An 18050-nucleotide genomic window follows, 5' to 3' on the forward strand; every position below is an offset into this window, starting at 1 on the left:
GGATGAATCCAAATGATGCATCCTATGGATTTGTGGACTGAGCCCTCTCCATGTGTTCACTGAAAGTTCACTTGAGGCCATTAATGAATAGGTTTGGACTACCCCCAGCACTCTCAGACTCCCAAAAAACAAGCCCGCAAAGTCCAAGTCTGCGAGAGAAGAATACTTTGGTATGTTCAAATTTATCATAATCAATATTGTTGATGAAGGTTCTCAGTCATCCAGGTCATGGTAAATCTAGGTGCTGTATCATAGGCAACTGGACATGTTTCAGTTTCTTGAAGACATTTCAGTGTGAGCTCTGAGTTTCAGAGTCATTAGGGCCGCTTGTGGGTCGTTGGTCAAACCAGCCTTCATGTGGGTTGCAAAGGCTAGGTGAGCCCAGGTGTGAATGGTTGTTAAGCTGTCTGGGGAGAGAACTCAGAACAGCATTGTAAGACATTACTTATCACCCACTTACAATGTACGTCTTCAAGAAACTGAAACAAGTCCAGTCCAAGTTGTAATAAAGCGTACTTTGTCTTTTAATTAGAAAATAAAAACATGTTTTTACAACAGAAATGTAGGTACTGTAGGAAGCATTCTTTTGGTTTCGTAATGGCACAGGTCTTGAAAAATGTCAGATGAGCCCTAACTCAAATCATAATTCAGCTTTGCCTGATAACTGAACTTTCCCTTTTAAAGTTCAACACACAGTACTTTTAAGTATTTTCTTATATTTTAAACATATTATCCAATGTGTAACGCAGATGATTTATACTGTCAGATTACATTCACTGTGATACTATTTATTAAAATTTCTATCATATTTATATTAAAGTTAACAGCCATAAAGATCAGTTTCAGAATATTTTTTCATACTTAATATTTTATCATTTTGAAAAGTGCTTCAATCCTCTGAATCCATCTTTAGAAATAGACACATTTGGTCATTTTGGACTGAGTATTGACCCTTGGTATATTTGGAGAAGTGGACTGTGTCCATACCAATCATATCAGAAACTATCAAATTCTGAAAGAACAACAAGTAAAATGTTTGGTCAGATTCATAGTCTCATGAACTTATTATTGGGTCAAATATTACCTGACATAGCAATTCTGTCATTTTTTTCAATCGTATTTCATTGAGATGAAGAGATAAAGTTTGATGACATCACAAAGTATCGTGGGATCGTGGGAGTTGTCAATGTAAAACAACTACAACTGCTGATGACAATCTATCAACAATACAACAACAATATAGTGGTCGCCCACCTCCTTTCTCACTCTCTGACATACCATCTCGGGACTCATGAAACAGACTTGTGATCAATTTTGATCCTAACTTCAGTAGAAAACTACATACAAGTAGTTATTCATAAAACCTTACTCTGACATGGAAATGATTTCATCTCTGAGCAAAGTGTCCATTTAGTAATATGTGTTGCCTGGCTTCAGTCTCCTCTACCATCAACATGATCTCATCTTCCAAAAAGTTTTATCTTCTCTTTTGGTCCATCTCTACTCCTGACTAAACCCTCATCTGTGCTGTATTATATAAGGGTAAATCATAAGACAGGTGCTGTCAGTGTCAGGGGATTAGAGATTTATAGATCACAGTGTGTAAGTTACAGATGGGATTCTTAGAACTTGCTTAGGTTTTTCAAGCTCTGCACACAGCTGGACATGATCTTAAGACTTAATTTAAGTGTAAATCTAAGAAGATTTTCAGAATTGAGGACCCTGGTGTTTACCGTCTTTCCCCGAGGGTCATAGATAGGCAACCAAATAAAAATGCGCAATTATTCTAAATCCGATTACTGATTACTCTGGGTTACGCATTTTTGTAAACATTTGGGAAGTACACAACTCATCAAAATATTTAACAAAGGTCTAGTTGTTTTTAGACATGTTAATGCGGAAATGTTGCATACTATACAGTTAAGACGTCACTAAAATCTGCTACATTTGAGAAGTCTGCAAAAATGGAAGGAAATTTGGATCAGCGTTGGTTTAAATAAAGTGCCTCATAAACAAGTCCTGTGCTTGTATGGTCCATCAATGCTTGAGTTTTTGGCAGTTGGCCGGGTGTTATGTGTGTGAGAGCCTGCTGACTGTGAGCTTTTTCTGCTTCAGTAAGTAACAAGACACAATGAAATAAGTCCCACATAAAACCTGCTGTATGTTTCAGTTCCTGTTTACTATTTCTGTCAGGAGTGGTCTGAGGCATTCTTCATATATAAACCACAGACTGATGGATCCCTCACTTTGTCTCCGGGAGTGTGACAATGTTACTATAACAGTGAAAAAAATGAATCATGTAGCGAGTGCTATAAGATGACAAATAAATAAGATGACAATAAAGCTTGTTGCAGCCATATTTCAAGCTATAATGACAAAGTGATTAATTTTACTCAAAAAATCCTGTCTGAATATTGTCTGAGGATCAGCAACTGAAATACATCTGTGTTTTTTTGTGCATTACTGCAATATTCAATATTCAAATATTGCAATATTCAAAATTCCAATTCCTGTTAGTGCATTGTTCATTATACATGGTTAATGCAGTTATCATCTGACTTGTGCCACGCGAAACGTCCACTTCCCCTCCGCACCATAGATCATGGCATATTGTCAAACCGACTTGAAAGTCAGTTTGGCATCTCTGGCCTTACTCTCGATTGGCTAAAGTCCTACTTGTCCAAAATAACACAATGTGTTTCTTACAATAATACTACATCAATATTTACTGATGTGAAGTATGGACTTCCCCAGGGCTCTGTTCTGGGCCCTTTGCTCTTCTCTTTATATATTTCACCTCTTGGCCAAATTATTTAGAGTTATGGAATACATTTCCACTGCTATGCGGATGACACTAAGCTGTATGTGCCCATAAAAGCTGATGATAAATCTCAAATCATGAAATTAGAGACATGCTTGTATGCAGTGAAGAAATGGATGTCAGAAAACTTCCTGCTCCTGAATTCAGATAAAACTGAGATGCTGGTCACTGCTCCCACTCTGATCAGGTGACCATAACTCTTGACAACTGTGTTTTTTCTCAAAGTTCAACTCAAGTCAAGAATCAAGGTGTGACTTTTGATTCTACCCTCTCTTTCAATCAGCACATCAAAAGAAATTACCACAATTGCTTTTTACCACCTGCGCAACATAGCTAAAATTAGGTCCTTCTTGTCTACAGCTGACGCAGAGATCCTGATTCATGCCTTTGTTTCGTCAGAATGCTGCAGCTAGAGTCTTAACACGTACAAGAGAATTTGATCATATTACACCAATCCTAGCCTCACTGCACTGGCTCCCAATACATATAAGATCAGACTTTAAGGTGCTGCTGATGACATACAAAACTGTACACGGCCTTGCCCCATCATACATGTCAGATCTTATTATACTATATATATATATTTCGACTGGTGCATTATGCTCTCAAAATTCATCTCTCTGTTTTACTGCCAATTATCCTGTGTGTCCTGCCCTCTTCCAGGTCACCACGATGGAGAGGAGTTCGTGTGGCTCGTGCACCACTTGGCAATGCCTCGTCCTGCTCAGTCATCTCCTGGATCCACATACTTTACCTATATTATAATTTGCAGCTTGTAAACTGTGATTTGCTGTTCTTTTCTGTACACGTGACATCTATTGCATGTCTGTCCGTCCTGGGAGAGGGATCCCTCCTCTGTGGCTCTTCCTGAGGTTTCTTCCATCTTCTTTTTTTTCCTCAACATGGCAAGTTTTTCCTCACTCAAATCGAGGGACAGAGGATGTTGTTCACTGTACAGTTTGTAAAGCCACATGATTTGATTTGAAGGCACCCAGAGAGTTAAATAATAAAAACAATTTAAAAAAGAGGACATACTCATACATGTGGGATGAGTGGAAGAGAAAGGACGAGGTACCATGCCATCGAGTGCACCTGCTGTGAAGGTCCAATAGATTCGGACAACATTCCTGCTACACTGATGTTGTGTGTCATGGGTGGGTGAGACCTGAGTGTCGACTGGATGTGGAGTAGGATTGGCCAGCTCTTCCCCACTCCACAACAATGGCAGCTGCTCTTGTCACAAATCCAAAAGTAACTTTTGTTCCCAGTTTAGGAACATTTTCAATCAAATGAAAAGGTATAGCTGGCCAATTTGGACAAGGCAATACACAAAATTTGTGGCAAGGCTGAAGAGAAAGTCACATAGCCACCACCTCAACTGCTCTGGTACACCAGAGTGGAAATACCAGCAATCTTTTGGTAGAAACCTCATCCGTTTTCACCACAGCTGTGGCATTTGACATTTGCCAGCATGGGTCATGAGGCAGGAGGACACAGAGTGCATGTAATTAGTACAAGAAGGTACAGAGATGAAATATTATCCCGCTGTACCCCTTACAAAGTCATGTGCAAAAACAAAACAACAAAAATTATGGCACTAGTACCATACATCATGCTGCTGAGCCTCCCTGAATCACCTCAGGAGATATTCCTCCATCCTTCCTACATTTGAAGCTACAACAAGGATATGGTTAGTTTAGCTTAGCATTAACACTAGAAACAGAAAAGATAACAAAATCAGCCAAGTAGCAAAAATCATATCACGATTATTTTGACAGAAATTACAATTGAGATATGATTAATGATTAGTAGGAATGATCATTTTGCATCACAATTTTCATTTTCACTGTAACAACTATTAAAATTCTGATGATGTGACATTTGTTGGGGACTGTACCAAACAAACATGTTTTCTTCCATCTAGAGAAGAAGATCTGAAATCCAGGACATCTCTGCAGCTCTACACTACATCATTATAATGCGGTTTTGTACATATTGTGATTTCAATAATATTTCCATTAATTGTGCAGCCCTGCTGATGAACATGTTGTGTCTTGTTTGTTTAATCTGTAAAAAAAATGTAAAGTGTAAAAATGATAAGTGAAGACCCTTGTTTATACAATCAGCTTTGATCATTTCTGTCATTTAAAGACAAACTCTCACTGGATTATTAACCTTGTATTGTATTTTTCAATCCTGTTCCTGGGCCCCTGTCCTGCAAGTTGTAGATGTTTCCCTGCTCCAACACACCTGATTCAGATCATCAGCTCGTCATCAAGCTCTGCTGAAGCCTGATAAGGACCCCTTCATCTGAATCAGGTGTGTCAGAGCAGGGAAACTCCGACAACATGCAGGACAGGGGGCCCAGGAACAGAATTGAGAGACACTGATGTAGAGCAAATGATGCATATTATGGACTGTACTTTGATTGCCACATACATATCTGGTTCTACTTCAAATTTCAGATGGTCAATACTAAAAAAAACAACTGTTCCCTCAACTTCCAGACAGTAGATTAGCCCTGACAGAACCCAGTTTGTTTTTGAGGGAAGTTCACTTTGAAGCAGACTGTATTAATAAATGCCAAAAAATTGAAAGCTTAATGGTAAGTGTGCTTTTAGTTTCTCATCATCTGCTCCAAGGTCAAAGCTGTACAGGTTAATGTTGGCTGTCCGCCGACAGCGTGTGCATATCCACATAATAAATGGTGACGACAGTGGCATTTTAATGTGTGCACTCTGATTGAAAGTCTCAGTGGTCAGTTCATATTAGTTCTAAAACAAGAGAACAGACCCAGCAAAGGCTCAGTAATCTCCACATTTAACCATTCCATTACTGTTGGATGGCACAGAACCTGTTAGTCTTAATGGTGGCAGTGGGAAGAGGGTCCCAGGAATGACCAAAATAAGAAAGTAAGAAAATAAGAATGAGCACACACAGTAAATATAGCATGTCTATGCCTCTAGAGGCACTCTAATTTGCTCACTGAATATCTATAAAGTCATTTACATTGTTGCTTTAATTCACTTCTGTGTCTACTACACTGAAACACAACAATCCAAGGGTTCAGCTGAGGACACTTCCATCATTACAACTGATTATCAGTTCTAACCAATATCTGTTTTTTCTTGCTGATAAATCAACTTAAAAATTAAATATTTTGGCTCTGATGCAGCATCCTTTATCTGTCTCAATGTACTGCCAATATCACTCTCTGATTGGTTACACGTCACAAGTAATAATGTTTATACTCAATCTGCAAAGTAACTTAAGTTATCAAATAAATGTAGTGGAAGTACAAAGTAGTAGAAAACGGAAATACTCAAGTAAAGTACCTCAAAGTTGTACTTAAGTGCAGTACTTGAGAAAACTGTACTTCGATTCCATCACTGTTTACTCAATATGCCAATATGCCAATGCCAATATTTTTATTCTTATTGCAAATATACACGGATCAGCCACAACATTCAAACCACTGACAGGTGATGTGAGTTACATTGATCATCTCATTACAATGCAATGGTCTGCTAGGAAACCTTGAGTCCTGGTATCTATGTGGATGCCTTTTGACATGCACCACCCATCCAAACACCATTGTGGACTAAGCACACCCCCTCATGGCATGGCTGTTTTGGCTGCACAAGGGAAAGCTGCACAATATTATGCAGGTGGTTTTAATGCTGAGGCTGATCGGTGTACATCGCTTCCAAATATGGGTTAAAAACCCTATCAGTCGATCCCTAATATGAATGGCAGCACCTGAGGTTTTCCCAGCAGAACACTGCACTGTAACAAGATAATCAATGTTATTCATTCACCTGTCAGTGGTTTCAATGTTGTAGCTGATTGGTGTATATTAATTTGCGTCATATTGCCAAGTCAGAAACAGCTGTTTGTAACCAACATGGACAACAACAACAACACATTACCAACAGACATGTCCGTGGTACAATACAAGAACAATATGAGGGTAGACAGCCGTCATGTGTCAAGGTAACTCAGACTGAAATGCAAATGCTCTACAGGCTGTCACAGTGAAGGAAACAGAAAGTGTGGTGGTGACATTAAAGCAGACTTTGCCCTCCTGGGAGTCTGAATGTGCAGCAGATTTCATGCCAGTGTGGCCACGATATGACTGGCTACTGCACACTGTCAGGAGTGTAACCCTCACCCTGGTACCTGTCTGTGGTATCTCTCTTTCAATTTAGTTCAAGCAGTTTGTGTGTTGTGGCCACTTTTCCATTAGCAGCGTCACCACACACACAGACACAGACACAGACACAGACACAGACACACACACACACACACACACGCACACACACGCACACACACCACAGGAGAGCTGGCGACATTTGATCATCTTACACTGCACTAATTTAAGCCACGTCTCTCTCTCCCACACACACAAGAGAGAGTCCCTGTGACATTCACTGTTATGCCCACAAACATATGGCTGGATCGGTAAGCTCTGTTTGAGGCTTGTTTGGCCCCAAGGTGGGCCAATGAACAAGCCCTGGTTTGTCACTGTGGTGAAACCAGCCTAATGACTAAGCACCAGCCTGGCCCTGGTTTAAACCAGTCTGATAATTAGTCAGCCTGGTTTGACTCTGGAACATATACAAGGCCAAAAATAATGAGACTAATCATGACTGCCAGTCTGGTTTGACTTCTAAGTGGGCTAATAGGATCACCTCATGTTGGCCCTAATTGAAGTACAGCCTTCTGACTCAGATGGGAGGAAACGCATCAAACTTTGGACTATTGTCTACCTCACTCCTCACTCGGTCATGTATTATTCATTAGTCATTTATTGAATAAAAAGTCAACTTTTACCGGCCTTAAATATGAATTCTTTACCGTCTCAGTCATAGTCTTCAGTGAATAATTATTCATCCATCGAAATTAATTCATCACATTAGCTAAACCCAACTGTACAGCAGTTTCCACACCGTGAGAAAGTTGTGAACAGTGAAAGGGGAAAATCTATCCAGAAGCTTGCTGAAGGGTTCAGTCGTCCCTCACAGCCAGAGACTATGGTGCCAGACTCCGTTTAACAACATGGCATTTAGGCATTTTTGTTTATCGTCACATGCAGAAATCTTTAAGAACATAGCATAATGATTTATTTTAATGTCTCTGATCCATCCTTCAATTCGGCATGATCCAGTAAACCAAACGACGCTTCCTTCGCACTTACATTTTTAGTTTTCTAATCTGTTTGCTTGTTGCACAGCCGAACCCCTTCCTTCAAAATACACAGCGACTGGCAGCAGCTAGCAGTGTGAACCCTTGTAAAGGTTTAGAATCGATTGTAATTGCGTGCTAAAAGATGAATTTGATGTATGCCGGACTAGGTAGTGGATGTTAAAGATACGGAAAACGCTTTAACTGATCTTTTACAAGACAAGTACGTTTGCCGACAAGCAAGCGAACATTTAATTGACATATTTCTAAACGGGGTTTAACATTGGGTTCTCCTTGCTGGAGAATGCCAACATGCATCGGAGTTAATTAGCTATCAACAGTGAAGCAAAGAAACGTTTCTTACCGAGCATTAAAAGACCAAAGACGACAACGAGGAGACACTTCTCCATGTTCACTCGTCTCTCCTGTTTCCCTTAATTTCCCCGGCCGGTCGCTCTCTTTGTCCTGTGAGGGAACAGCAGTCCTCTCCCGCCGCTGTCGGTCAATCCAATAAACTCTCAGATGTGAGGAGTCCGCCGCACACACCGGGCGGAGCCGCACAGCAAAACCGATGAACACCGCGGGTCCTAATCCACAGAAACGGAGTTCACATCCGTATCCGCACACTGACACTGGACCGGGTCGGTCAGTGTGTGTGTGTGTGTGTGTGTGTGTGTGGGAATGAAGGCGAGATTGATAGAGAGAGAGAGAGAGAGAGAGAGAGAGAGAGGCTGATTGAGAAGTGAGGCAGAGAGACAGTGGCCGGAAGTTAGGTGACGAGCTGGAGGAGGAGTGGAGGGAAGCAGGGAGGTCCCAGGTGGAGACAGACAGACAAACAGACGGACGGATGGACAGACGGACTCAGAGCAGTCTCTCAGTGTCTGTCTCAGGGATTGTCAGCGTCTGTGTCAGGGGTTTACGGTCGCCTGCAGGTATCAGACGTTATTACATGTCACACACTGGAGCCCTCTCATGTGATGGATTGTTTAAATGACTGCTGATGCTCATGTCTCAGTGGTTTATCAACAAAATGCATCCATGCTCAGTGTCACCGACTGTTATCTTACTATCTACATCTGGCTTTGACTTATAGATCTATTACTAACCAATTTAAACATTAGTCCATAATTCACATGTCAGCACTAAAGCTGCTTGCTATGTACACTATGTGTTCTGCTTGTTTACAATGTTAGCAGTTCCTTTTGCTTGTGTTATTTTTGCTCTCCTTGCCTTGTTGTATTGTAGGAAGCCTTTCTAACACCAGGGGAATACGGATGAATCATAACCTTTTGGCTAATTCTGGCGTTTTGTCCCCTCATGTATCACCATGTGATTTTTTTATTTGCACTTTCCACACTTAAATTAACTGAACTAAACTATTTGAACCCTGTTGGTCTCTCTGTCCTGGTTACAAGTAATGTTATGATCAATACTGCCTTTGACTGTGTGTCCTCCTTCTGAATTGTAGCTACTAGGTCACATTTTTGGAAAATACACTGAACATGTGTATTACACTTGCGTTACACTCATCACATATAAGCAGGGGTCCTCCCCCAGGAAATTTTGAGCATCAAATACTTCATATCCATCATTCTGGGGCATATTTTTCTGCATGTATTTGTACCTTTTCTCTATTGATTAAAAGTGGAAGTCTTCATGCCCCAAGTGAAAATCTCCTCTACTTTTTTGGGGGGATCTGTCCCCTCTACTCTCCCTGAAATCTACACATGTTGGCATGGTAAATATGTATTTGGCAGGTGCCAGCAGCCAGTTAACTTAGCCTAGCATAATGAGTTGAAACAACTGGAAATTCCTAATTAGAGCATGACCGATAATTCAGTTAGCTGATATTGGCACAGATATACAAATATATTAGCTATATATGTTGCATATCTCACAGATAAATCAGTATCAACGTATATGTTGCTTGATATGGACTGTAATGAAAGCTCTTTTTTTTAGATGGGATGGGTCAAGCTGTATTCCTAAAGTCTTAACTGGTCACTCCACTCATGAAGCAGCCTGTCACATAACCTCCTGTAAAACAGCTAATTGTCACTTTGACACTTTGGTTATCGGTTATAGTACGATGATCCTAGCCTCTGTTTTGTTGAAGCAAATGAGGAACTTACCCATAAATGAGCAACATTGTTGTTCGTGTTTTCCATGTGGTCTAAAAATCATGTTTTCTTCCTCATAAAACAAAGTTCAAGGTTCATTTAATTGTCACTCTACAGCACAGGGTTGTAAAACAATATGTAAGTTGTGGCCTCTTTATGCTACACAAGAAAAAATGTTTTTTATGATGGAGTGTTGAGGATGAATTGAGCAGTCTCAGTCTGAGAAATGAAGCAGCTCCTCTGCCTGGTGGTATGACAGCAGATACTTCTGTATCTGTTGTCAGATGGCAGCTGGGTGGGTGTTGTCTTTTAGTATCTTTCGGCTCTGTGCAGACATCTCACTATACTGATGTCCCTGATGCTCTGTAGATGGTACCAGTGATGTTCTGGTGGTTTGAATCACCTGCTGTAGAGCTCTGCAGGGAATGGGATGCAAATGGACCTGCCTTACCTTGCCTGATGCACATTGACCAAAACTTTGATCCTCTTCAATGAAAGACACAGAAACATCTTGGTTGAACAGGTGCAGTAGGTTCCTGTAAAAGCTGCAAACCTTTAACCCTTTAATCTTGACATTTTGTAACTCCTGATGACACTAACCAAAGTGATGTAATTGGTGGGAAATGAAATCCATAAAAATAATATGCATGGACAGTTGAAGACAACATTGTGATAATGGGAAACAATAGGATGTATTATAGGAATAAATGCTAAGAAATTACACCCATGTGATGGAGGACAAAAGGGAGTGGTGAAGGACTTTACAGCAGGTATCAGGAGCCACAACAACATTACAGATAGTTTTTGTCATCGTATAAGCATGTACTGTACAAGTGACCTAGTGACACTGATAAAGTGTCCTAGTGAACTATTTTCTCGCATTTAAAGTAGAATTTTACCTCAACTTTTTAACAGGTTTCATCAATTTTCCTTTTCCGTGCAGACTGCCCTCATAACAAGGCTGACACATGCCTGCTGGCTGCCATGCTGTATATTTACACAGCCCCAGTAAGCAGGCCAAAGTTCAGCACTCAGTCAGAGGAGGTGAGAAGTTTGGGTCTTTAACCTTGGTGTCAAAGGTCACAGCTTCATGGGTCATCTGCTGTGATACATGTGAGTATCCTATTTTTAAAATGTGTGTGTGTGGCAGGGCGGAGTCAAGCCCAAGTGTGTCACCTCCGACTGTATGTGGTCCCAACACAGTCACATCTGTTCCTCACACGACATCTGTAGAGTCCAACACACGGACACAGTCTTATCTCACTGCCCTACTCTGCTATCAGTCATTAACCAGCTCAGGGCTTCTTGGCTGCTTCTGCTTTTAATGGACTAACAGTTTTTTGTTCGGACCAGTCACTGCCAGCCAGCTCACAAGCATTTTAGACGATAAACCAGACCTGAACTCTCTCTTCCACCTCAGACATATTTACTGTAAGAAAGCAAAGCTGGAGGCAAACAATAATGTGATCACGTCCAGAGTCATAATATAGTCAAAGAAACTAAACAAGTGAAGTTGTTGGGGACTAAAACAAGAGAAAACAAGCTCAACTGCAAGTCGAGGGTGTAAATTATGTTTTTTCAGTTCAGTTTGTGATCTCTTCTCTTCTGCAGACTGTGATTACAGTAGACGAGCTGTATGGAGACATCTGATGTTTCTTTGGTTGTTTTTCTGTTTTAAATCAAGTCTCCAGCTACTTCAGTTGTTTAGCAGAATGCTGCAACTCTGTTTTACTGTGAAGCTCCAGAAATGTCTTGTGGACTATGAGACTTCACCTGACTTTCCATCAGCATGGAGGGAGGAGATGATGACTGGATTTTTACTGGTTTGGGTGAACTGTTCCTTTAAGTTTGGTGAGTATGTTTGGAACATTTTCAAAGAAAACACACAAATAAAAATGATTTTAATACATTCAATTATCACAAAATCAGGATTGTAGAAGAAACAAATCTGAAGCAAACACAACACATGTGTGCGAAGTGAAAATCACAGAAAAACAATATTTCTATTGATCTTACACTTCTTGCTTGAAAAGAAAAACTGAATCACCCATTAATTTGTGTTCTCTTTAGGCATTTGTGCTAACTGGAAGACATTTAGTGAGTGGAAAGATGGAATCAGATTTGAGTTCAAAGCTTAATTTGTGTTACAAGTGAAAGTTGTTGTGTATAAAAAGCAGCACAGTATTCCTGTTCAGAGCTGATGAATTAAAAGTTGAAGATTACTGAAGAAACTGTTTTAATCAAAAATGATTTAACAGCTGATCTGGGTACACATGATTACAGGCAGACACTGTAATGCTCGTGTTAAGTCTGTGTTAACTGAGACAAACCCACCTGTAACCTGATCTGACTTTGACGGATGATTAAGACTGAACTGGATCCAAACTATGATTGAATCTACCTCAGTTGGTTCTGGTGTGAGATTTCCCCTCAAAATGTCAACATGCTGACCTAATGTAGAAAACATGAACATGTAGCTCCATCTGCTGGCCTCAGAGGAAACATTTCAACAGTGTGGATAAAGGTAGTGCAAACCTCATATGTGGACTGACATGTTAAAGCGGCAGAGGAGAATTTGCTTGTATTATTGGATGTGTATTGACTGTGTGACGTGTGACATCATTATCATCACTGATATAACATGTAGCTTTGAAACAATTGTCCCTCACATCTAAAATATTGATCTCATCCTGTTTCTCCAGTGAGTCTTAAAAGGTGAACAGGCAGCACAGTTGCACTCCCAGGTCGTCACAAAGCGACGCTTGGTCAGGATCCTTTGGTGTCATTTTTTGACGCACCAGCTCCCGCTGAGCGTCTGTTGCAGTTACTCATACTGTGGAAGTTAATGAAGAACTGCAGAGTTTTTCTGAGGATTATATTGCAGTCATTTTTTCCCCTGCAAACCATGTTAGTTTTCAAACGTTTCAGATTTTTGTATGCCTTAACCATTTGTGAAGCGGATCTCCCAAAGTCATTGTGTTGTCTTTGCTCCTGCTAATGCTACATCATCATCACTTCCATCACTCGCTAACATCATCGTCACATCTGCTAACAGCTACATCTTCATTACTTTCTCATGTTGTCAATTTACACACTTCTGTCATTTGCAGGCTATCTAGGTTCTCTAATTAAGCATTAAGTCATTGATGACAATGGCATGCTTTGTTTCTGGTTAGTACTATAATTAATTTGCTTCATGTTCAATGTTTTCGCAAGTGCAGTCATGACACCCAGTCAATGCTCAAGGTCACCAGGGCCCCCCACCACAGCTTGTGTATCCTAAATGCATCACATTTCCACTGCAGTCAGTGAAGCTCCAGGTCCCTAAGGCCTTCACAGCTTACATAAAGCATTTGCATATAACTGGTGGTTGGTGGTGTACGTTTTGCTTCACCTATTATTTAGCTACTCTCCCTAATTACTAACTCTCAGGTCACTGTTGACCTCTTGTGGCCAAACCATTCACCTGACTTTCTTGGCAAAGCTTAATCTTTCCGATGTATGTAATTCCTGTCTCCTAGTCATTGCTGGCTGTGCTTTTCAGGGCACCACTGGCCATATGGCCAAAATAATTCAGGTCAGAAATTCAGGTCTATGTCCTCAAAAATGAAAGAATGACATGTTAAAGTGGGGAGTAATAGAGGCTTTATTGCCTAAGTTTAATCATTTCTATGTTACTTTTTCTTAAGGTGCTAAGCTTGAAAGCATTGTACACGCTGATACCCATGGTCTACACAAACCTCATGCATCATTCATGGTATGTTCAGTTCTGTTACTGGACCTTCATGTTTTTTTGTCATGGCTGACCTTAATTTTTGTTTGGTCTCGTGATCTTTTTTTTCAGTTTGTTCCTGGCTGATCTTTTTATAATGTTGTAAATTCTGGTACCCATCATCAACACAACCTTATGCATCACTCATGGTATGTTCAATTTGTTTGTCCATCTCAAATTCTATCCAGCGTCAGTTTGTTCTGTGATGTTTCGTTCCTCATCCATGTTGTTCGGTGTTACTATCTTGGTTTGCATCCTCCATGTTGTCCATGCTACTCCGTCTTGGTCCGTCTTCCCCCCTGTTGCCTCCCAGCATTCTTCTCCAGTGTCTCCTCCTGTGTCTCCCCATTGGTATGTTTGGATTTTGACTCCTTGATTTTTCATTTGATTTGTACTTTGCTTTTGGTTGAACTTTGTTTGACCTTTTGTTGCAACTTTGTTTTTTGTCTATTGTGACTCGTTCTTGGTTTATTCTGGATTTCTTGGTTTTTGTATTTTCAGCTTTATTTAATTAAAGCTTGCTTTTGGTTCCCCTATTTCCTGCCTCCTGTGTGTTGTCTGCATTTGGGTCCTCACCTCGTTTGAGTGTATCAGAACGCACTGACCATAATTATGGACCCAACAGACATTTGCACACTTGTGGGAATTCAAGACACATGGTTTGCTTCTCTGGGAAGCAGGATAAAACTGGTGAATGCGCTTCAGGCCTTCTTAGATTTTGAGAAGGAACTGTTTGATAGGGCCTCATTGAGGGAGATTCAGGGTACTGTGGGAATTGTATCGGGGCAAAGAGACTGAAGGGGCTTATGGATGAGTTGCAGGGCAGTGCTTCCCATTTAGCTGCTAGCCACCCGCCTGTTAGCCTCTCGTCAGCTCCAGTGCTAGCTAGCCGTCAGCCAGCTAGCCTCCTGTCAGCTCCAGGACCTGCCAGTTTTTCAATGTCAACGGCCCAGTCGACACCTGCCAGCGGTTCCACGTCGGCGGCCCGGTCAACACCTGCCAGTGGTTCCAACATCTCCCAGCTCAGCCATCAGATCAACCTGCTTGCCTCCCAGCCACCTGCACCCCCCTCTGCTACAACCTCCACTGTGAGTAACCCACCTACTATGAACTCTGCCCGACCTCATTTTCCCCCTGCCAGAGAGCCTTTTGTTCCACCCCAAGACATTATTCGGGTGACGCAGGCTCTTGTGGCAGTTTTTTGTTAGTGTCGCACGTATTTAATTTACAACCTTCCAGTTATGCCTCTGATAAATCACAACCCCATCCTCCTTGGACATTTCAAGTATCTAGTGATGCCTTTCGGCATTACTAATGCCCCAGCTGTTTTTCTTTTTGACATTTTCTCCTTTATTTGGTTTCACATCTTCACAACCATTCAACATTCTTATTTAGGTATGACCTTACATAGTGTGACTTTAAAACAAAAGAAGGGCGTTTCGGGGAAATGTACTTTTTTCCAAATTTCCTTAAATTTATGTTCCTCGAGCCTCATTGGAAAGGTAATTATTTCCATTACAAAGATTCCATAGATAATATTGTACCAAATCTCTATAGATGGAGCATTTGGCTGGAGCCATTTCTTTGTAATTGCTTTTCTAGCAGCAATACCAAATAAGTGTTTTGTTTTAATATGTAGAAGTTGAACATAAAAGGCCAAAGAGTTCATCCCATTTATTTTTTGTCCCAAATATAGTAACTAATTCTGACTAAATCTTGCGCCAAAAGGCATTTACTTTTGGACAGGCCCAAGACAAGTGATAGTGGTCGGCTTCCTGGGAGCCACATTTCCTCCAGCAGCTCGAGCTGCCTGAGTGATGATTTCTGCACTGGTGTAATAAAAAAATCTACAAACACTCTTCCAGCCGAACACCCTCCATGCAACTGAGCTCGATATCCTCCACTGAAATTCACAATATTCCTTCCAAACTTCTTCTGAGATACAACTTCCCTCTCCCATTTTTGTTTTATATGGTGGAGCTTGTTAACTTAATCTCTTGACGAGCCCTGTATAGTCTTGAAATTACTTTAAGGCCTGAATCTGTTTTAGCTCTTTAGCGATGTTTACACCTAGATATTTAATGATCCATATCCCAATTTAATTTGATCTTGGAGCTGATGATCGGGCTAGGTCTATAGTTGAAACTTAATATTTGGGACTTTGAAATATTCATTTTGTATCCTGATACAGAGGTAAAGGCATCTAAAAATGACAACAATTTCAAGATCAAACACTCTGGGTGGGACAAGTAGACTAAAACATCATCCGCAAATAAGGAAATTTAGTGTTCTTGGCCTAACATTGTAATGCCTGTAATATTATCATCTTGAGTAATCCCCGGACTTAACTGTTTGCAATTTTTATAGAAGCATTAAGGACTTAGTGGACAGCCCTGTCTGGTCCCTCTTTCCAGGCCAAATGAGATTGATACCGCTCCATTTATTTTTACTCTTGCCTTTGGGTTATTATATAAGGCTTTAATAGTTTTAATAAAGGTCTGATGAAATTCAAGTTTTCCTAATACACTATATAAGAATTCCCAGCTGACTCGATCAAATGCCTTTTCTGCATCGAGGCTCAACAGTACTGCCTGAAGTTTATTTTTTTAATATTTTCTATTACATGTAACATTCGGCGAATGTTATCTTGTGTCTGCCCTTGATGGATAAAGCCTGTCTGGTCTAGACTTATTATCTGGGGGAGGATTTTTTTGAGTCTTTTTGCCAAAATTTGTGAAGATTTTGTAATCCTGATTGAGAACACTTACTGGATGATAACTTCCACACTCAGTTTTGTCTTTCCCCTCTTTTGGTATCAGAGAAATCACTGCATCTCTCCAAGAAGGAGTTATGCTAATCTTAATAACGTGGTTATGTGTCCATCAATGGGATCAGCAAATCTTTCATTTCTTTGTACCACTCTGAAGGTAAACCATCGGGTCCTGCTGCCTTATTGGGTTTTAAATTTGATACTGCCTTTTTAATTTCTTCATCTGTAAATTCTTCAATTAAACCTTTATTTTGTTCGTCCCCCACTTTAGGTAGAGTTATCAGGTCTAAGAAAGCTTCCGTCTTTGTTTTATCTGTTTTAGGGTGTGTGTGTGCGTGTGTGTGTATAAGCTTTTATAAAAAGTTTCAAAAGATTGCTGTATATCTTTCTTTTATATTGAATGGAATTTGTTTTAGGGTCCTTTTTTAAAATTTTATGAATAGTTTTCAGCTTGTTGCTTTGTCATGGTCATGGTAAGTCTACATGCTGTATTGTGGGCAACTGCACTTCAGTTTCTTGAAGATGTTTCACCTCTCATCCAAGAGGCTTCTTCAGTTCTAACTAACTGGAGGGGAGTTGCAGTTTTAAACTCTGTGAGGAAAAAAGAGTGGTTTTGGCTCTCCAGAAGTGGCAACACTGATTGGCCCTTCGCTGCGTCACAGCCCGTCATCCCACTTCCTGGTCCTATTTTCTCCTCTGGGTGGAATATGCCTATAATTCTCTCATCAGCTCTGCTACAGGTATGACCCTCCATCCAGGCTTATGTCAACTGCTGCAAGGCGGTATGGAGGTGTGCCTGTGATGCCCTTACCCGCTCCACCTGGGCGGAGTCAGCATTTGGCAGATCGTCACCGTCTGCCCCACACTCGCTGACGCACACTCACACCTGCAGCAGGTTGGCAACCAGTGCCTGCTGAAAAGCCCTGATCTTCACGTTACCTGCTGCCAGATGGATTTCGTCAGTTCGACGTGGTATATGGCTCCCGTTAAGTCACTTCACAAAGCCTCTGGTCAGTTTATTTGTGTTTTCTCATTGAGATCTAATTGTTGTCTGTTCCACCTCCTGCGTTCCCACTTCCCAGCTACCAGTGGCTCAGCGTCCAGCAACCCAGCTCTCAGCACCTCTGCTGCCAACACCCTCACCCTGAGCTTACCTGAGCCTCCACCCGCTACACAATCCACTAGCGTCACAGTGAGCAACCTCTCCTCCAACATCTCCCTCCTTTCCGAAGGACTCTCCAGCCGGAGTTCCTCTACACCTTCACTTGCATATTGATTGTGAAGTATCGATAAATCTTCCTGCACTCTACCCCTGCCTCGTTGTCCCCTTTTGGGTCTTACCAAGCACCGCACAGCGTAACAGTTATATGTTGATGGAGAAGG

General features: G+C 41.0%; 1 protein-coding gene across 1 annotated transcript in view; it reads right to left on the reverse strand.

Annotated features, from left to right (window-relative positions):
• The window catches only part of ptgfrnb (prostaglandin F2 receptor inhibitor b), a 96431-nt gene extending 87777 nt beyond the window's left edge, over nt 1-8654 (reverse strand). The window contains exon 1 of the mRNA XM_073462205.1: nt 8370-8654. Within this exon, the coding sequence (XP_073318306.1) occupies nt 8370-8415 (46 nt within the window). The 5' untranslated portion in view covers nt 8416-8654. The remainder of the gene's footprint in view (nt 1-8369) is intronic.
• Between the last annotated feature and the right edge of the window lie 9396 nt (nt 8655-18050).

Source organism: Pagrus major, chromosome 24 (genome assembly GCF_040436345.1).
Source record: "Pagrus major chromosome 24, Pma_NU_1.0".
NCBI lineage: Eukaryota > Metazoa > Chordata > Actinopteri > Spariformes > Sparidae > Pagrus > Pagrus major.